This window comes from Cyclopterus lumpus, chromosome 4 (assembly GCF_009769545.1).
Source record: "Cyclopterus lumpus isolate fCycLum1 chromosome 4, fCycLum1.pri, whole genome shotgun sequence".
NCBI lineage: Eukaryota > Metazoa > Chordata > Actinopteri > Perciformes > Cyclopteridae > Cyclopterus > Cyclopterus lumpus.
In genome coordinates, this window is record NC_046969.1 from 26,406,321 (window position 1) to 26,428,871 (window position 22,551).

General features: G+C 44.2%; 1 protein-coding gene across 4 annotated transcripts in view; it reads left to right on the top strand.

The window, feature by feature from the left end:
- The first annotated feature begins 4,450 nt into the window (after positions 1 to 4,450).
- LOC117730092 (cyclin-dependent kinase-like 5) overlaps positions 4,451 to 22,551 on the top strand; it is a 34,265-nt gene continuing 16,164 nt past the window's right edge. For 3 of the 4 annotated variants that reach the window (XM_034531603.1, XM_034531600.1, XM_034531602.1), the window contains exons 1-5: positions 4,451 to 4,615; positions 6,389 to 6,587; positions 8,068 to 8,102; positions 21,240 to 21,285; positions 21,379 to 21,515. In XM_034531603.1, the coding sequence (XP_034387494.1) occupies positions 6,524 to 6,587; positions 8,068 to 8,102; positions 21,240 to 21,285; positions 21,379 to 21,515 (282 nt within the window). In that variant the 5' untranslated portion in view covers positions 4,451 to 4,615; positions 6,389 to 6,523. The remainder of the gene's footprint in view (positions 4,616 to 6,388; positions 6,588 to 8,067; positions 8,103 to 21,239; positions 21,286 to 21,378; positions 21,516 to 22,551) is intronic. The other variant, XM_034531601.1, reaches the window with a different exon arrangement.

Consider the following 22,551-nt stretch of genomic DNA (forward strand, 5'->3'; position numbering starts at 1 on the left):
GGTCTAACCTCACACCCAGGACATGGTCTAACCTCACATCCAGGACATGGTCTAACCGTACACCCAGGACATGGTCTAACCTGACACCCAGGACATGGTCTAACCTCACACCCAGGACATGGTCTAACCTCACACCCAGGACATGGTCTAACCTCACATCCAGGACATGGTCTAACCTCACATCCAGGACATGGTCTAACCTCACATCCAGGACATGGTCTAACCTCACACCCAGGACATGGTCTAACCTCACATCCAGGACATGGTCTAACCTCACATCCAGGACATGGTCTAACCTCACACCCAGGACATGGTCTAACCTCACATCCAGGACATGGTCTAACCTCACATCCAGGACATGGTCTAACCTCACACCCAGGACATGGTCTAACCGTACACCCAGGACATGGTCTAACCTCACACCCAGGACATGGTCTAACCTCACATCCAGGACATGGTCTAACCTCACACCCAGGACATGGTCTAACCTCACATCCAGGACATGGTCTAACCTCACACCCAGGACATGGTCTAACCTCACATCCAGGACATGGTCTAACCTGACACCCAGGACATGGTCTAACCTCACACCCAGGACATGGTCTAACCTGACACCCAGGACATGGTCTAACCTCACACCCAGGACATGGTCTAACCTCACACCCAGGACATGGTCTAACCTCACACCAGGACATGGTCTAACCTCACATCCAGGACATGGTCTAACCTCACACCCAGGACATGGTCTAACCTCACATCCAGGACATGGTCTAACCTCACACCCAGGACATGGTCTAACCTCACACCCAGGACATGGTCTAACCTCACATCCAGGACATGGTCTAACCTCACATCCAGGACATGGTCTAACCTCACATCCAGGACATGGTCTAACCTCACACCCAAGACATGGTCTAACCTCACACCCAGGACATGGTCTAACCTCACACCCAGGACATGGTCTAACCGTACACCCAGGACATGGTCTAACCTGACACCCAGGACATGGTTTAACCGTACACCCAGGACATGGTCTAACCTGACACCCAGGACATGGTCTAACCGTACACCCAGGACATGGTCTAACCTGACACCCAGGACATGGTCTAACCTCACACCCAGGACATGGTCTAACCTCACACCAGGACATGGTCTAACCTCACACCCAGGACATGGTTTAACCGTACACCCAGGACATGGTCTAACCGTACACCCAGGACATGGTCTAACCTGACACCCAGGACATGGTTTAACCGTACACCCAGGACATGGTCTAACCTGACACCCAGGACATGGCCTAACCGTACACCCAGGACATGGTCTAACCTGACACCCAAGACATGGTTTAACCGTACACCCAGGACATGGTCTAACCTCACACCCAGGACATGGTCTAACCTGACACCCAGGACATGGTCTAACCTCAGACCAAGGACATGGTCTAACCTCACACCCAGGACATGGTCTAACCTCACACCCAGGACATGGTCTAACCGTACACCCAGGACATGGTCTAACCTGACACCCAGGACATGGTTTAACCGTACACCCAGGACATGGTCTAACCTGACACCCAGGACATGGTCTAACCTGACACCCAGGACATGGTCTAACCTGACACCCAGGACATGGTCTAACCTCACATCCAGGACATGGTCTAACCTCACACCCAGGACATGGTCTAACCGTACACCCAGGACATGGTCTAACCTCACACCCAGGACATGGTCTAACCTGACACCCAGGACATGGTCTAACCTCACACCCAGGACATGGTCTAACCTCACACCCAGGACATGGTCTAACCGTACACCCAGGACATGGTCTAACCTCACACCCAGGACATGGTCTAACCTCACACCCAGGACATGGTCTAACCGTACACCCAGGACATGGTCTAACCTCACACCCAGGACATGGTCTAACCTCACACCCAGGACATGGTCTAACCTCACACCAGGACATGGTCTAACCTCACACCCAGGACATGGTCTAACCTCACATCCAGGACATGGTCTAACCTCCACCAATCAGCTTGTAGCTCCTTCACTTCGAGCTAAACACTCAAAGTCACGACTGTTTGCTGTGCTGGCTCCTGATTGGTGGAACGAGCTCCCCATTGACATCAGGACAGGAAGTCTCTTCAGACTAAAAACACATCTTAGTGACTACACCTTGAATAGGGAAGGTAGAGCTGTAGTAGCCCTTAAATGTCTCTTACTGATAGCACTTTGTAGTTTAACGTTATTGAAGAAATTGTACTTGCTTGATTCTTGTTGTTCTGAGTTTGGACTCATGGTTTAATCACTTATTGTAAGTCTCTTTGGATAAAAGCGTCAGCTAAATGACATGTAATGTAATGTAATGTAATGTAATGTAATGTAATGTAATGTTAATGGATTAAACCCCCCGAAAGGTCAAATAACCACAGGTCCATCTCAAACTAAAATAAATGCTACTTACATATTAATGCTTCAGTAATACTAATTAAATATGTATTTACACTTACAGGGTCATTTCCCTGCATTCTGCCTTTTTACTTTTCATGCTTCAACTACATTTCACTGATTAATTCAGTCATTTTGCTTAATTAACCTTTTGAATGCAGGACTTTTACTCTAATGGTTGTCTTGCTATTTGTACTTAAGGATCTGAATATTCCCACAGTGACATTTAGGGTTGAGGTGACCCGTTATTAATGTTATTATTATTATTATTAATGTTATTATTAGATTTAATCAATCAAGAAAACCTTATGGAAATACTGAAATAAACTGCACATAACCGACTCTTCAGATACAGTCTCAGGTTCATCCACTAGGTGGCAACATAGATTCACGTGAAGCCACAAACATGGAACAAGCTGTAAATATCCTTTAATGTTTTAAATATCAATAGTTCATATTTGGTTTTAATGACGTAACCATAGCTTTGAAATGAAACTTTGGATGAAACACGAGACTGAAAAGAGTGAAAGAAGAAACAGAAAACCTTTTGTAGCGGTTTGTGATTATAAACCATTTCATCAGAGGGAACCGACAGTGTGAAGAAGTGTCCACTACTGCCCTTCAAGTGGAGAAAACGGGATGAAGTGTCCACTAGTGTGCCTTTGAGCGGAGAAAACGGGATGAAGTGCATTCTAGTGTGCCCTTGAGCGGAGAAAACGGGATGAAGTGCATTCTAGTGTGACCTTGAGCGGAGAAAACGGGATGAAGTGCATTCTAGTGTAACCTTGAGCGGAGAAAACGGGATGAAGTGCATTCTAGTGTAACCTTGAGCGGAGAAAACGGGATAACGTGTGTGTTCTAGTGTGCCCTTGATTGGAGAAAACAGGATGAAGTGTCCACTAGTCGGGATGAAGTGCATTCTAGTGTGACCTTGAGCGGAGAAAACGGGATAACGTGTGTGTTCTAGTGTGCCCTTGAGTGGAGAAAACGCGATGAAGTGTCCACTAGTGTGCCCTTGAGCGGAGAAAACGGGATGAAATGCATTCTAGTGTGACCTTGAGCGGAGAAAACGGGATAACGTGTGTGTTCTAGTGTGCCCTTGAGTGGAGAAAACGGGATAAAGTGTCCACTAGTGTGCCCTTGAGCGGAGAAAACGGGATAAAGTGAGTTCTGGAGTGCCCTTGAGCGGAGAAAACGGGATAAAGTGAGTTCTGGTGTGCCCTTGAGTAAGGGCGCTCTTCCAGTGGAGAAAACGAGAGAGTGGCCTGTAGAGTGCCCTTTCACTCGAGAAAGTGTGAGAAGGTGCCGTCTAGTTTGCCCTTTTAGTAGAGAAAACAGGATGGAGAGCCCTAGGGTTCTTTCTTAGTGGAGAATATGTATTAAAGTGCCCTCTAGTGTGCCCTTCCAGTAGAGACAACGTGATGGTGTCCACTGAGGCGCTCTTCCAGCGTAGAAGATGCGGCCCTGATGGAGAGCGGGTGATTGAGCACCCTGCAGCCCGCCCACGCAGTGGAGAAAACACTGCGTGTCAGATGGAGGCTTCCCCGTCCACTAGCTAGTAAACTTAGTGAGGGCTGCAGCGCCCACGACGTGCAGCTGCTGCCCTTTACAAACGATCCTCCCCCTCAGACTCAGCCCCGCCCCTTTAGTGAGGGTTGAAATGAGACATGCTGCCCATGAGCAAGGCAGATAAAAAAAATAAAAAAATGTTGTCTGTCTGTGAATCGTGCTGCTTTATATTTGCAGTGACGTTATGTTCAGCGTAGATGATGTAGATGATGCAGGGTGGGATCTTGTGGATTATGTAATTGAGAAATTAGAACAATAATATCCCACCTCATGCGAAACACCCTCAGACCGCAACACTGCCCCCCCTCCCACACACCCCCTGCTCTTTGATTGGTTCAAACGAAAGGGGGCGTCCGCATAAACAAGCGCTTCTCCGCTCTGATTGGCCGTCGCCGTGCCACTCGCTCTGTTGCCTGGTGACCCGCTCGCGCAGCTCGTCACCGGAGCCGCTGCTGCACCACCTCCGCTGGTGGGTGGAGGGCTCACGGGCCCGGTTCCGTCGCGTTCCCCCGGAGAAGGCACCGAGTGAGTAGCTTCATCTTCTCTCCTCACGCACAAAGGACCGAAAGCATGTCGACACCTTCACGTCACAGCCGGAGGTTTGTTTTCATTGTTATGTGTTTGTTTCATGTGCTTTATGTCAGAACAACACGTTAACGTCTTATTCATAACCGACCAGGCTGCAGAGACTCGGGGAGGCTGAGTGTCGCCATCCGCGTTTTTATTGCTGCTCGCTCTGCGTTGGAAGATGGTCCTTCTGAGGGGAAGTCGTAGTTAACGCATGCACCTGAACGCAACGTTACAGTAAAAACAATCATTTTAAAGCTGCTCAAGGATGTGAGGAGCAGAGTGAGTGACATCCAACAGGGAGCATTGTTGTCATTTTAAATCTTAATGTAGCATTTAATCATACATGTCAATGTTTGCTGGCTGTTTTACATTTTGTTGTTGTTGTTGTTGTTGTTGTCAAAGTACCTCCAATGGCAGTGGCGTAGGCTGGATGGCAACAACTCACTCTGACCACTGTGTCGTTTCTCCTGATCACAAAACCATATTCAGGTATCGATAACCAGTGCCATTGATCACACGAGGAGGCTTCACCCGTCCGTTACCGCATGAGTCATGTTGATGGACACGATACGCTCTGCACAGTCCGGGTCGGGCCTGCAGACAATCTGCTCTGAACAAACAGGCTGCATGCCACTGTGTAGGTTGTGAAAGGCTTCTCTTTCTTCTTCTTCTTCTTCTTCTTCTTCTTCTTCTTCTTCTTCTTCTTCTTCTTCTTCTTCTTCTTCTTCTCCTCCTCCTCCTGCAGCCATTGTCTTGCATCATCATCCTCCTCACGTTCACCTACAGTTTGCTATCAGTTCACTGGCGTTGACGTCTGAGATAAGGAGGAACAGAGGGGGTTCTGGGTCATGAGATGGTTTTCTTTGTGGGGGGGTTGAACCCCCGAGGTTACAGTCTCCTCCAGAGAGGAGGAGGAATGGAGAAGGTGGTGTGGGGCGTCCGGTCTGATTCGATAGGAGGAGCTTTGGTCACATTACCGCTTGGCACCGATTCACCCAAACAAACTAAAAGAAGAAGCTGGGAGCGACTTGGTATCTTCTCCCATTATTTTCATAATGTACAGTAAATTGTTAAAGGAATAAAATATGAAGCTTTTAAAAAGAAATGCATATTATTCTAATTATAGGGGCGCATGACTGAGAGGAATCGGTTGTGTAATCAGATCTTTTCTGTGGCTCTGAGGGAAGATTACTGAAATCTGTCTGGCAAGATATCCTCAGAATATATGAAACAAAAGCCTCGTTAATTGCTCGGTGTGATGAAGTTTGACAGGTGGGGAAGATGTGAGGAAGTGTAATCCTCTTTAAAGTGCATTATGGGATGCAGTGCTGTTTGACTCACGTTTTCTATTTGATTTAACTGTTTCCTGTACAGAAGAAAATGTCCATTGCTGGAGCGACCGTTAGCCCGCCGGACGTTAAGCATGGTGGAAGGAGCTAGGTAGCTAGCTAGCTAGCTAGCTTGTTGTTTCCACCATGCTTTAGTGCTGCACTGGTTACAGAAAATTAGCCTCACAAAGTTGTTGCCGTTGTCGCTAGTTAGCTTACTGATTGCACGGACTGCCGCTGGAGAGCAGCTCGCTGTTGGCAAATTTCCATTGTAGCACTAAAGCATGTTGGAATTAGCAAGCTAGCTAACTTTATTTATTTAAATGAAAGTCAAGTCAGGATATCTCCGCCTCTCTTGAGTCCCTGGAGAGCCTTTAACTCCAGGACAGTTTTGTTCCGGCCGCTAGCTGATGCTCTCTCAGAGCTACTCGGGGAATCTGCACATGTGTACATAAGTTGTTTTCCTTCTTCCAGGTGACCACTGAAGGAGGCATGTGGAGGATATTCCGGCTTCCAGCCGGCGCGCGTCCCTCCGGTACCGACAGCCGGCCGCCTCGCGCCGCCCTGTAGCCGGACCAGAGCTCCTCGCGCCGCCCACCTTTTGACTTCATGAAGATCCCCGACATCGGTGATGTGATGAATAAATTTGAAGTCCTTGGGATTGTGGGTGAAGGTGAGAGTTCTGCTTTTGATGCCACGTTCTGGGTTCAAGCCGCGGCGGCTGTTTCAGATCATCTGATGTTTGTTTTTCATTCAATTTGCCCGCTGAACAAAACGCGATAAGGTCAAGGAGGCTTTGTTTTGTTTTTAAATCATGCAAAACATTGAAGACGCTTTGACCTGAGAGTTCATACGCTTTGTGTTGTCGTTGTTGTAGATATGAAGAGGTGCATTGTGGGATACCGTTTCATTGTTGTGAATATCAATGGGGGCATGCTGATTTTAATACTTCAGCTTCTTTTTTTCCTCGAGCCACTTGGTGTGTGTGTGTGTGTGTGTGTGTGTGTCACGGCTCGTTGCTAATTATTGTGGCCGACCAATCCGATGCAATTTTCTTTATTTATGTATATATTTACGTGTGTATGTGTGTATATATCCACGTGTGTGTATGTGTGTATGCATGTGAGGTGGTTTCTGTTGGGTACTATGCTGCTCTGTCCAAGAACTCCCATTGAACCCTGGGGGGGAGGGGGGGGAGGGGTTGATAACATCAGAACTACAGTAGCTTGCCAACACTTGTGTCCTACTTTCTGAGCCACCTGTTCTTTCTTTCTTTTGATAGCGGGGATGTTTTTCTTTAATTCATGTCAACATGTGAGAAGCTTTTCTTTTTAAGCGGATTCCCCCTGAACCCCAAAGGGAATGCATGTTTGCTTTAAACAATCGGCAACATTACACAGTTTATCACAGCAGGAAGCTGTAAAAACAGAATCATCAGATGTTCATCCTACGGCCGAGGCTTAATAATTGTAAACATTTTATTCTACATTTCTCTTTATTCTCATTTACAATCTTGCCCCCCAAAATCATGTAAAAAACATTATGATTTATTTAATTCTAACTGTTATTCTGAACAAAAGACATGTTTTAGTTCTCTCTACTTTCAGTCGTGATGGTTTTGTTCACAGAGAGAAATGTGTGAAAAACACCTTGAAACTGCTTTTGGGGTTCAGAGGATTTAAAGCACTTAATACATAAATATAAATGTCTGCTGGAGACTTGTTAGCTTTGTTAACTTTGTTAGCTCTGCTAGCTTTGTTAACTTAGTTGGCTTTGTTAGGTCTGTTAGCTCTGTTAGCTTTGTTAGCTATGTTGGCTTTGTTAGCTTTTTTAGCTCTGTTGGCATTGTTAGCTTTGTTAGCTCTGTTGGCTTTGTTAGCTCTGTTAGCTCTGTTAGCTCTGTTGGCTTTGTTAGCTTTGTTAGCTTTGTTAGCTCTGTTCATCGACTAAAACTGTTCATCGATCCAGCATTTGGGGTCACAAATTGTACATTTTAAAGCTGAATGTATGATGCAATTGTAATTATCTTCTCACGTGGGTCTCATTTGAAAGGACAAATAAGAGTTTGAAATGCATGAATACTTTGAATGTTCATGAAAACATTAGCTGTGGTGAATGTAATTTTTAACATACCGTTTACTTCTTTCTTTAAGGTGCCTACGGTGTTGTTTTGAAGTGCCGACACAAGGTAAGAATCTTACGTTGATGTAATCACCTGGTTACTCATTGGTCCAATCATCACTTGTTTTAATATAGTGTTACTCTTTAAAACCATTGTTGTCTTTCTGGTATAAGTCTGCAGAACTCCATTGTTGTCCAAAAAAAGGATTATCACAATCATGAATATCCTCCACTATAAAGTTTACTCTTTTGTTTATTAATTATACAACCAGAAGTCCATAGAAGTCTATGAGAAAATGACTGAGTCATTTATATAGACTTCTATACAACCAGAGGAGTCGCCCCCTGGTGGTCAGGAGAGAGAATGCAGCTTTAACACATGAAGCATAGACTTCTATACAACCAGAGGAGTCGCCCCCTGGTGGTCAGTAGAGAGAATGCAGCTTTAACACATGAAGCATAGACTTCTATACAACCAGAGGAGTCGCCCCCTGGTGGTCAGTAGAGAGAATGCAGCTTTAACACATAAAGCATAGACTTCTATACAACCAGAAGAGTCGCCCCCCTGGTGGTCAGGAGAGAGAATGCAAAAGGAACTCTGACATGTCATCTTAAATCAGTTCTTTCTTTAGCACAAGAACAAGGAAACAAGTAAACAAACAAACAAAAAGAACAGCAGTCCACCTGCACTGCAGTAATGAGCCTCGTCACCTCGGCCTATTTAAGGACGAGGCCGTTTCAGGAAAAGGCAGCGCTTCTATACTGACGAAGGTTTTTCTGACGGTTCCTCGACGTCTTTTACGATGTTTTCATTCCACCCGTGAACCTCACCCGGTGTTTCCGTTAGCCGTGTTTCCATCGAGCTCGCCGTCGTGTGAGAACTGAGACCCGATGTTGAGGTCGCACATTCAGAACCGAGGGAAAAGAGAAGAAAGCAGCCTCTAATTACGGGGCTTCGTTATTCAGACTGAGGCAGCTGCAAAATGCCAAATGTCTCTGTTTTCTCCCACTGAACTCTCGTCAGTCACACAACAGACGGAGGCTGTTGCTTTGTCTGCAACACATTATCTTCCACTGTGTTTATTTGTGCCCAAACGCATCGTCGTCATCGCGAATGTTTCTCACTCCGAGTGTCTGCAGGCTTTTTCAGAGCAGGTAGCTCTAAGGCCAGACAGCATTAATACATATTGGCAGGTTATTTCATCACATTTCTTATGTATTGATTTTGATGTCTGACTCAATATTCCAGTTTTTGGCCTGTTGATTAAATAGTTTTGTTACACTCTTTATATTTCCACATTGAATTTGTGAAGGTTCATTCAGTTTCAGGGTTTGTTTGTTGATCAGTTTGCTGTAAGTAACACAATTTGTGTTCTGGCTTTAGATGCTGTTGACAAAATGTTGTTGTTTCCATGTTTTTGCCTGCCTTAAGCACAATGTATCTTGTTTCCTGCTTTGAGATGAGATGCTTTTCTTTTTTAAGGTGGCTCGCCGAGTTTAAAAGGAAGTTGCGTTGTGTGCAGATTTAATGTAAAAGGTACAGACTCAGTGGATTTTGAAGGCAAATAGAGACGTATAGGTATTATAGAGACACAAGGTTAGTTCACGTTGTAATAACTGTGTTAACATTAAAATGGTTAGCTCTTTAAGGACTTATTATACTGTTTATTGATCTGTCAAAAGCATTTGACACAGTTGACCGTGATGTTTTAAGGCTCCTCAACTCGGGGCTCTCGGAGCAAGCGGTCTACCTGGACAATAGGTCTCAGTGCATCAGGTATGAGGGTCTATCCTCTGTGAAGGTGTGCCACAAGGCTCTGTATTAGGGCTACTTTTATTTACTGTTTATATAAATAATCTGGACCAAAATGTGGTGGACGCTAACTGTCACTTCTATGCTGATGACACTGTGATATATTGCTCTTGTGCAGGCAAAACGCTTTTAATGTTGTTCAAAATACTATATTTCGACTGATAAGACAGATAAGACAAAACTTATGTTGTTTTCAAAATCACATGTGCAGTACCTGGTGAACAAGTTGAGGTTAAAACTGTGGTGGTCTTCTTTACCTGTGTTGGACTATGGTGGTCTTCTTAACCTGTGGTGGACTATGGTGGTCTTCTTTACCTGTGTTGGACTATGGTGGTCTTCTTTACCTGTGTTGGACTATGGTGGTCTTCTTAACCTGTGGTGGACTATGGTGGTCTTCTTTACCTGTGTTGGACTATGGTGGTCTTCTTTACCTGTGGTGGACTATGGTGGTCTTCTTAACCTGTGGTGGACTATGGTGGTCTTCTTTACCTGTGTTGGACTATGGTGGTCTTATTTACCTGTGGTGGACTATGGTGGTCTTCTTTACCTGTGTTGGACTATGGTGGTCTTCTTAACCTGTGGTGGACTATGGTGGTCTTCTTTACCTGTGTTGGACTATGGTGGTCTTCTTTACCTGTGGTAGACTATGGTGGTCTTCTTAACCTGTGTTGGACTATGGTGGTCTTCTTTACCTGTGTTGGACTATGGTGGTCTTCTTTACCTGTGTTGGACTATGGTGGTCTTATTTACCTGTGGTGGACTATGGTGGTCTTCTTTACCTGTGTTGGACTATGGTGGTCTTCTTTACCTGTGGTGGACTATGGTGGTCTTCTTTACCTGTGTTGGACTATGGTGGTCTTCTTTACCTGTGTTGGTAGAAATCAGCTCTTATATCGCTCACTGCAACGTATCTTTTGTTGTTGTAATACTCATATCGGCCACAAGAGGCTGAAGTGCACCGCGACTCCATGTTTTAAACTAAAATCCTTCACGTTTTCTTTCAGGTGTTTTTTTAATTTACAGAACAACGCAACAGAACGCACAAATACCTTGTGTTTAGAGTGCATGGAGGATAACACTGCCTCGTGTGGTCGGTATGAGTATTACAACCACAACAAATGAAGGACTAGGTGTTCCCTGCAGGACTCCTAAACTATTTCTCATCAGATTAAGAATGACTTGTTTTCTATCTTTCCTCTGAGGATTAAAGTGCTTCCCTCCTCTACAACCGGGCTGTGATTGGACTTTAGTTTAAAAAGCTAATTTGTCTTTTTAATTAGCTCGTTACACTTTCATTATGTCTCTGGCACACACCAAAAGAACAGCAATCCCCCCGTGTGTGTGTGTGTGTGTGTGTGTGTGTGTGTGTGTGTGTGTGTGTGTGTGTGTGTGTGTGTGTGTGTGTGTGTGTGTGTGTGTGTGTGTGTGTGTTGCATTGCTCGATGTGTGAATAAAGCTCAGATATGGGCCAGTGCCATCTGGAAAGTAGCATATTTTTGGTGTGAATGAACAAAAGGGCTAACTCGCAGCTCTATGCTGCATAATTATGTGTGTGTGTGTGTATATCTATATATACACGCACACACACACACACACACACACATATTTACAAAGCACAACAACACACAAGCTTACCGAGGGCTCACTGACCGGAGGACAAACGTCTGTATTTGTGCAACAACTCGCTCGCAGCTGCTCGCGCTCACAGGACGCAGACACGCCCCTCACATTTGGTTCGTACATGTATTTACCGGGAATAATTAGATGCAAGCGAGGGGACGTTGGGACGGATTTAGAAAGGATGGAAGCGGCAGAACGCCATTCAGCGGAGTCTATTTACGAGGCGCTGGATGCGTCCGCCCCCTCGGGCATCAGAACGCCACGTGGTGAGATATGATGATCGATAAGCCCCGACTGGTGTGGCCATTTGTCATGAAAGGTCTAAATCAAAGAGCCGCTGATGCATCATGGGTATGTGTTCACTGTGTCGTTTAGGATTTTTGTTCCTACAAAAAACAATCAAGCAAACTTAAATACAGTCATGTGGAGTCGCAGTGCAATATATATATATATATATATATATATATATATATATATACATATAAACCGGCGGATTGCTCCCTCCAGGTGGGGGCAAACTGCCTACCCCAAGCGAAGGAGTTCAAGTATCTTGGGGTCTTGTTCACGAGTGAGGGTAAGGTGGAGCGGGAGATCGACAGGCGGATCGGTGCGGCTGCAGCAGTAAAACAGGCGCTGTACCGGTCCGTCTTGGTGAAGAGGGAGCTGAGCCGGAAGGCAAAGCTCTCCATTTACTGGTCGGTCTACGTTCCAACCCTCACCTATGGTCACGAACTCTGGGTCGTGACCGAAAGAACGAGATCTCGGATACAAGCGGCCGAAATGAGCTTCCTCCGTAGGGTGGCCGGGCTCAGCCTTAGAGATAGGGTAAGGAGCTCAGACATCAGGGGGGAGCTCGGAGTCGAGTCGCTGCTCCTTCGTGTCCAAAGGAGTCAGCTGAGGTGGTTCATCTAGTCAGGATGCCTCCTGGACGCCTCCCATTAGAGGTTTTCCGGGCACGTCCAACTGGTAGGAGGCCCCGGGGAAGACCGAGGACACGCTGGAGGGATTATATCTCCCGGTGGAGGGATTATATCTCCCGGTGGAGGGATTATATCTCCCGGCTGGCCTTGGAACGCCTCGGGATCCCCCAGAATGAGCTGGAAAGTGCTGCGGGTGAGAGGGAAGCCTGGGTCGGCCTGCTGAACCTGCTGCCACCGCGACCCGACCCCGGATAAGAGGTCATAATGGATGGATGGATATATATATATATATATATATATATTTATTTTTTTATTTTTTTATTTCAAATATAATATTTTAATATTTTTTTTTATTGTATTATTTTGAATGTTTAACATTTTTATTTTTATAAAAAGAAAGAAAAAATAATTAATTCATTATTCAATGTAAAACACCCAGACTGCAACTGCAACTGCAACAAAGCTTTGTATCTAGTTTATATAGTTCTGGCTCATCAATGCATCATCAAAAGAACAAGTTTGGGTTTTCTGATCATCTTAGTGGAGCCTCAGTGAGGATGGTGACATGCAGCTGTTCTTCAGTAGCCAGTTAGCCCTGTTAGCATCAGTTAGCCCTGCTAGCATATGTTAGCCCTGCTAGCATATGTTAGCCCTGCTAGAATCTGTTAGCCCCGTTAGTGCATGTTAGCCCTGTTGATGCCTGTTAGCCCTGCTAGCATCTGTTAGCATCCATCAAGTTGCTCCAGGCTGAAATATCTGAACTATTTGTGAATTTCTTTGGTGGAACAAAAAATAAATAAATAAACCGCACGCGTGACCTCGTTAAAAAACAAACAACAAACTTTTAGCACTATATATGCTCTTAAATTTCAATATTACAGAACAAACAGTCTCTACGTCTTCTGTGTTCTTAATCAGCAAATTAAAAATCTGGTCAATACTTTGCCGGCGTTTCGCTGAAACTGGAGATGTCATTGCTGAGAGGAAACCGGCCTTTTGCCCTTTGAGGTCGTTGACATGAAGGAACGTCTACAGACCCCCACGCGCTCTGTTTGAGTTCACACGCTCTTTACTTGTTGTTGGAAAAGAGCAAATTGAATATTAACAGAACACCGAAACCTAAAATCGATCAGATCCCAGAGTTTAATCAATAAGACTGTGGGTCAGTGGTTAGCACTGTCTTTCAACCAGGGGGTTGGTGGTTCAATCCCCGCCCTAGTCCATGTGTCCTTCATCAACACACTTAACCCTGAATTGTTCCCTGTAGCTGTTCTACTCTGTATGAATGTATCATGGTTGTAAGTCGCTTTGGATAAAAGCGTCAGCTAAATGACATGTAATGTAATGTAAAAGACTGGGATTGTTCTCTTATTATGAGTGAGGAAATACTTTGGTAAATTAAATGATCTATATATTTAGATTCCTATTTTTTTTTAAATAATTATATATAATATATATATATGTATATAATATATTTGGTATATATTTTTGATTTTATATACGTAAATATATATATATATACATTTATACATATATATTTATATTATATTTTAAAATATATATTGTATATACATATTTTTATATACTATACTATATACAATATATACAATTTTGATTATAAAATATATATATATAAAAAAAAAATATTATTTATAAAAAAGATTATATATATATATATATATATATATATATAAATATATATAAAATGTACTGTCAAATAGAAAGTGATGGTGTCTCATGTTGATGTGACGGCGCCTCACGTCAGCATAGTGGAGGAGTAGGAGGAGCAGCTGATGACCTACATCAGTGATGCTCTTCACGTGATCACATGACTCACCTCCGCCTGTCACGTGATCACATGACTCACCTCCGCCTGTCACGTGATCACATGACTCACCTCCGCCTGTCACGTGATCACATGACTCACCTCCGCCTGTCACGTGATCATATGACTCACCTCCGCCTGTCACGTGATCACATGACTCACCTCCGCCTGTCACGTGATCACATGACTCACCTCCGCCTGTCACGTGATCACATGACTCACCTCCGCCTGTCACGTGATCATATGACTCACCTCCGCCTGTCACGTGATCACATGACTCACCTCCGCCTGTCACGTGATCACATGACTCACCTCCGCCTGTCACGTGATCACATGACTCACCTCCGCCTGTCACGTGATCACATGACTCACCTCCGCCTGTCACGTGATCACATGACTCACCTCCGCCTGTCACGTGATCACATGACTCACCTCCGCCTGTCACGTGCCTCCTCTTTTCCTGGCACGGTTCGGGTTCACAGAAACCCTGAAGGTGAAAGACGGGCCGCCAACACAGAGGCGTTCTTACAGCCAATCGGAAGGCAGCATGTATGAAACGTGGTGTGTGTGTGTGTGTCTGTTGACGCACCAAACTGCACCCTGATGAGTGCTACTATTACTATTAAAAGACCAGCTTCCATGGATATTTGTTTTCACCGTTATTTGACGGTTTAAAGTCTGAGATGTTTTGGTGATTTTGGGCCTCAAAGACTTTAAATCTGCACCGCTGATGTAGAAAAAAGAGAACGGAGAGCTTTACTGATTTTAATATTATTATTATTACTTTGCATACATTACAAGCTTCATGTGTTAAAGCTACATTCTCTCTCCTGACCACCAGGGGGCGACTCCTCTGGTTGTATAGAAGTCTATGCTTCATGTGTTAAAGCTGCATTCTCTCTCCTGACCACCAGGGGGCGACTCCTCTGGTTGTATAGAAGTCTATGCTTCATGTGTTAAAGCTGCATTCTCTCTACTGACCACCAGGGTGCGACTCCTCTGGTTGTATAGAAGTCTATGCTTCATGTGTTAAAGCTGCATTCTCTCTACTGACCACCAGGGGGCAACTTCTCTGGTTGTATAGAAGTCTATGCTTCATGTGTTAAAGCTGCATTCTCTCTACTGACCACCAGGGGGCGACTCCTCTGGTTGTATAGAAGTCCATGCTTCATGTGTTGAAGCTGCATTCTCTCTCCTGACCACCAGGGGTCGACTCCTCTGGTTGTATAGAAGTCTATGCTTCATGTGTTAAAGCTGCATTCTCTCTAGTGACCACCAGGGGGCGACTCCTCTGGTTGTATAGAAGTCTATGCTTCATGTGTTAAAGCTGCATTCTCTCTACTGACCACCAGGGTGCGACTCCTCTGGTTGTATAGAAGTCTATGCTTCATGTGTTAAAGCTGCATTCTCTCTCCTGACCACCAGGGGGCGACTCCTCTGGTTGTATAGAAGTCTATGCTTCATGTGTTAAAGCTGCATTCTCTCTACTGACCACCAGGGGTCGACTCCTCTGGTTGTATAGAAGTCTATGCTTCATGTGTTAAAGCTGCATTCTCTCTCCTGACCACCAGGGGGCGACTCCTCTGGTTGTATAGAAGTCTATATAAATGACTCTACTTCTCTTGATGTATTCCCTCAGTAAACATTGTAAACATTAGTTTTTGGTCTCAATCTCTAGTTCCAAGTCTTCAATACAGCGTGATGTTCATTTAGTAAATTATGGTCATTTAGAGTCAAACAGACCATAAAGCAGGGGATGCTTTAGGGGCGGGGCTACAAGGTGATTGACAGGTCTCTACGTCACTCCTCCTCAGTCCAAATATGGTCACTCCCTGTAAATTGGTTGCAAAAGAAACAAGATGGCGACGGCCAAAACGCAGAACGTCCACCTCTCATAAACGGTTTGTTAAGAAAGACGTGAAGTTAAAAGATAAAACAACGGAATCGTAGCACGTGTTGCTTCAAAGGTAAAAAATGACTTCAAGACGACAATTGGAGTAGAAGCGTCAGTAATTAGTTCACAAACATAATAAATATATAATAATAAATAGTGTGGTGTAAGACGCTGCGTGGCCTTCTGGAGACGGTTCCTTCACGTTGTTCATGCAGAGCCCCCACGAGGAGCATCGAGCGCCTCGATTCAGGCAGCAACCAGTGAGTCACCTCCTGTCTGTGCTGCGCCATCAGAAACGCTCCTTTAAAAATAATAATCTTTTATTCTAGCGCCGCTTCAGCGTCAAATTTTGGGGTTGCGTCACCGATGGCGCGTTTCCCTCAGATAATAGAAATGATGCTGGTGGCTTAAATTAGGTTCCTCCTAAATAAGCTTGAGTGGCTGTCAGAAACATCTAGATGTATTTAGAGGACATAAAAACAACAAAAAGCCTGTCTGTCCGCCCCCTTTTTGAAGGGAACAGTTATTTTTTGGTCCCAGTGAACAGAAACTGGGACAGCAGAGAGAGAAGCCATCCGGCATTAAATGGGTCACCTCGAGTGGAGCAGCGTGGGGTCCTATCGCTCGTCTTCCACCCGGGAGACCAAGTCTAATTCTGAAGGCTCGTCCACCTGGTGTGACTCACGAGGTCAATAATAATAATACAAATAATAAAATAATAATGATACAAAATATATAGAAATATAATAATGATATGAATTAATACATAAATAAAATAAAGATGATAATGGACAATAAAAAATATTAACTCTTGAATTTAAAAGACTAATAAAGTCAAAGAAAAAACTTGATTATGATACTAAAACAAGCACAATTTAAATATGTCACAGTTTAAGTAAAACAGCATAAATATATTAAGAGGAAGAAATATGAAGTGATACTGGAAAAAGAAGCCATGTAAAAGTTTCTGATGTTAGCTCCGTTAGCTTCTAGCCGGTAGCTAACAGCTAACACCACTAACGTCGCTAACGTCACTAACGGTGCTAACATCGCTAACGGTGCTAACGTTAGCCTCACCTGTGGGTCCTCTGCTTCCACCTGAAGTCGATGCGTCTCCATTTGGGCTTCAGGGCTTTTCAGAAAGAAGTGAGCGCTGACTAACCGTGTGAATAACTTGGTGATGAATTATGGTCTTTTATCAGTTCCAGTGGGTGATATTTACATAATTATAAAACTGATGCATCCGCTGTGAATTGTGGGGAAACTGACAAATGATCTCAAAGTACAAGATTTAGTCACAACTTAACCTTTTAAAATGACTCGTTTGCGCTGACTCATCATCTTTCAACTTAATCACCTGAAACTTTCCACCGTTTGGTTTTCTTTTGCTCGGCTTATGACCGTTTCCTCTGGACTGTAATGTTGTGGACGTGGGTCCTGAGACTTCAGGAGGCATTGAACATGTGACCCGGGGGCTGGAGCCGGTCGTGGGAGATGTTCATAGTAAATATGGATTTTCTTTTGGTTTTCTCTCCCACACAAACGAGCCTCGGAGTCCGTCGGCACGCGGGAATTCCTGAAGAGCTTAAAATAAATCATTGCACAAAAAGGTTGAGAGCCGCCGGTGTTCTGCACGTGCACGCTCACGTGCACGCTCACGTGAGTGCGCACGTGAGCGTGCACACGCAATCACTGTGGCTGTTAACAAAGGAGATATTAATGCAAACACAAGTGACTTCAGGGTCTCACAACTCCTGCAAGTTGTTATAATGAGAAATGTTTTAAATGGTAATAGTTAGAAAATATCTGAACATAAGGGTTTATAAATACTTTGCTTTATTGGATAAGGGACAAAAATACTTCTGTAAATGAGTTATTAGTGAAGAGGCTATTTTTCATTTGTGGTCACAAAACAAACTAAAAACAGAGATAAGATGATGGTCGACCAGCAAAGACAACAGACAGACAGACACCTGACAACAGACAGAGAGACAACAGACAGACAGTCAACAACGAACAACAGACAGACAACAGACAGACAGACAGAGAGACAACAGACAGACAGTCAACAATGAACAACAGACAGTCAACAGACAGACACCTGACAACAAACAACAGACAGACAGACACCTGACAACAGACAGACAGTCCACAACAGACAGACAGACAGACAACAGACAGAGACACCTGACAACAGACAGACAGTCAACAACGAACAACAGACAGACAACAGACAGACAGAGAGACAACAGACAGACAGTCAACAATGAACAACAGACAGACAACAGACAGACACCTGACAACAAACAACAGACAGACAGACACCTGACAACAGACAGAGAGACAACAGACAGACAGTCAACAATGAACAACAGACAGACAACAGACAGACACCTGACAACAGACAGACACCTGACAACAAACAACAGACAGACAGACACCTGACAACAGACAGACAGTCCACAACAGACAGACAGTCAACAACAAACAACAGACAGACAACAGACAGACAGACACCTGACAACAGACAGAGAGACAACAGACAGACAGTCAACAACGAACAACAGACAGACAACAGACAGGCAGACAACAGACAGAGAGACACCTGACAACAGACAGACAGTAGACAGCAGACAGACAGTCAACAACAAACAACAGACAGACAACAGACAGACATACACCTGACAACAGACAGAGAGACAACAGACAGACAGTCAACAACGAACAACAGACAGACAACAGACAGAGAGACACCTGACAAGAGACAGACAGTAGACAGCAGACAGAGAGACAGACAACAGACAGAGACACCTGACAACAGACAGACAGTAGACAGCAGACAGAGAGACAGACAACAGACAGAGACACCTGACAACAGACAGACAGTAGACAGCAGACAGACAGTCAACAACAAACAGACAGACAACAGACAGACATACACCTGACAACAGACAGAGAGACAACAGACAGACAGTCAACAACGAACAACAGACAGACAACAGACAGAGAGACACCTGACAACAGACAGACAGTAGACAGCAGACAGAGAGACAGACAACAGACAGAGACACCTGACAACAGACAGACAGTCCACAACATACAGACATATGTAATCATGTTCTCCCAACTAAACAAGTTATTTTTTAGTACAGGACAATGATGAGAGAGAACAGGTTCAACCTTTAGCCTCTCCCCAGATATGAAAACATCCGGTTCTACACGACCAGAGTTTGTTTTGGTAAAAAACATACATACTGTTTTGGATACATTAAGTTGTGAACAGCATTGCTTTAACCAAGTAGTTACATGAAGCATGGAGTTAGTGAGTTCATTTGCAACTTCTCCAATTTGTTACCATGCAAGTAAATTACAGTGTCATCAGCATACATTTGAATATTGGTATCAGGACATACTGGTGGCAGATCAATAATATATAAAGAAAATAGTAATGGGCCCAGGACAGATCCTTGTGGGACGCCTGTGGACAAGTGGAGGGAAGTGGATTGATAGTTCTGAATTTGGACATACTGTGATCTATTTAGCAGATATGATTCAATCCATTTAAGATTACCTGAGGAGAAATTGTAACTGTGCAACTTGGACAAAATAATTCCATGATTAACTGTCAAATGCCTTCTTGAGATCCAGAAACACAACTCCAACAACACCCCCTTTGTCCAGTAGGAAGCAGGTGGCGGTCTCAGTAGAATAATTGTCTCTGAAAGGCAAAAGGAAAAGGTATTTAAATGGAGGATCATTTGCTCAGCTACCAACTTCTCTGCAACCTTGAGAGTGATGGAAAGCTTTTGCTACTTCAACTGGATTATTTGACAGGTTTCCATGTATGTTAAGTTCCTGCAGCTTCCTTCCTTTGTTGAAATGCCCCGTTAGCTCCTGTAACTGATCCCAGATCATTTTATTTTGACCTCTCGCCTTAGCTTTTCTTAATTTCTTTACCTTTTTCTTTCTCAGCATAGCAACATGTTCTGTTGCTCGATTTATTTTTAATTGCAGTTTTTAATACACAATCCCGTTCTTTCATTTCATTAATCTTAAGAGATCATCATTTATTAAAGGAACAGAGTGTTGATATTTGTGTGGCTACATTTGAAACTAAAATCTTTGATAGTGTTCTCTAATGTATCTGATAATTGTTGACTGTCTTCCTCAATGTCTGTTCCCAACAGCAGTTCATCCCAATCAATTAGTTGAACAGTGTGTTGAAAGTTCTCTTGATTGTTTTGGGGTATTCTAATGACTTAGTATCTCAAATGAATGACTTAGTATCTCAAAATAATGACTTAGTATCTCAAATGAATGACTTAGTATCTCAAAATAATGACTTAGTATCTCAAATGAATGACTTAGTATCTCAAATGAATGACTTAGTATCTCAAAATAATGACTTAGTATCTCAAAATAATGACTTAGTATCTCAAATGAATGACTTAGTATCTCAAAATAATGACTTGGTATCTCAAATGAATGACGGCCGCTCCTGATCTCTTCTGATTTCCTTCCTCCTTCAACGTTCAGTCGTGTAACAGGTTGTTTAACTCGCTCCACTCGGCGAGCGGCGCTGGAGGCGTCGACCCGGCTGCGAGTCACCTCGTGGTCCTCGTGAGGAGGGGCTCGCTGTTCACCGCGGTGCTGCCTTTGGCTTCCTGGCGGGGGAACTGGAGCACGGCTGTGAGCCAGAGGCAGAAATACCAGGCCTAACTGGGACAAGTCGAGAAACGGGGCTAATGGCGGGAGGCGTGTCCACGGGGGGAGGACGAAGGGTCTCGTGAAGCGGGGGCTTCTTTGTTTGCTCAGAGTGTTTTGTGTCACTCATGCTTAGAAACAAGGGACAAAAGATTGTTTCTGCAGAATTCTTGAGGTCCTGTTCGCACTACAGTTCAGCAGTGAATCATTCAGCTTAAAAATAGAATCCACTAATTGTTACAGCGCCACATCAGACTGGTTCAGGGTAAAGCATGAACTATTTTGACGAGGGGAAAGAAATTCCTGTCAGGCGCTACTCTGGGTCTACAGGATCCTCTCAGTTGATCAACTGCCTGTCAGACGCTGCCCTGGGTCACAGGACCAGTTAAACAATTGCATTGATTGATGTTTTTCTCTGTTTTTTTTAGGACACTAATGAAATCGTGGCCATAAAGAAATTCAAGGACAGCGAAGGTAAGTGGACCTCAAAGGAAATGCATCACCTTCATCTCATCTTCATCACCACGCGGTGATCCTGACTCCGCCTTCTGTCTCATGTCCAATCAGAAAATGAGGAGGTCAAAGAAACGACGCTGCGGGAGCTCAAGATGCTCCGCACCCTGAAACAGGAGAACATCGTGGAGTTGAAAGAGGCGTTCCGAAGACGAGGGAAGCTGTATCTCGTCTTTGAGTATGTGGAGAAGGTGAGCCTCTTCTTCTGCTAACCCTCAGGACCCCAAAACACGGCAAAACGACACCGATTATCAGCCAGAAGCTGGAAGGAATATCATTATCGTGTCAGGTCTTCATCTTTACGACGGTCCTTGAACATACCATCCGTAAACAAATGAAAGAACATTTTCATTCTACGTGTCTCGTTAAAAATCTCACCACAAATAAACCATTTGATGAAACGAGATTCTGTAAAAAACATAAAATTCTGAGTTTTTCAACAGAACTATGAAGCCATGATTGATTCACCTGAGACCAACAGTCACGTGACAACAAATCAGAGAAACCTTGACTGAACTGCAGGGAGTGAACAGAGCGGAACAGTGAGAATAGTTCAATGTATAAAATATGTGGAGCCTCCATTTTGTTTTCCAACATTAATAACACTTGTTGGATATTTAGATTATATTGTCTTACAATTTCTGTAAAATAAATGATCAAAGAATTTTTACTTGCGTTTTTCTTCTTTTTTTAATGATTTATGTCACAACTGAGTTATTCTGCACTAAAGACGTGTTCTAGTTCTCTAGTTCTAGTCCTGATGGTTCTGTTTCTAGAGAGGAGCAGAACTTTAGACCACAGAGAGAAGATTGTGACTAAACGCGCCTGAAAACCGCTCCGGGGTTCAGAGGTCGCCATGGCCTCACGTGTCGGTTCTCCTGATTGTGTGTGTGTCGGTTCTCCTGATTGTGTGCGTGTCGGTTCTCCTGATTGTGTCTGTGTGTGTTGGTTCTCCTGATTGTATGCGTGTTGGTTCTCCTGAATGTGTCTGTGTGTGTTGGTTCTTCTGATTGTGTGTGTGTTGGTTCTCCTGATTGCGTGCGTGTCGGTTCTCCTGATTGTGTGCGTGTTGGTTCTCCTGATTGTGTGCGTGTTGGTTCTCCTGACTGTCTGTGTGTGTGTGTGCGTGTTGGTTCTCCTGACTGTCTGTGTGTGTGTGTGTTGGTTCTCCTGATTGTGTCTGTGTGTGTTAGTTCTCCTGATAGTGTGCGTGTCGGTTCTCCTGAG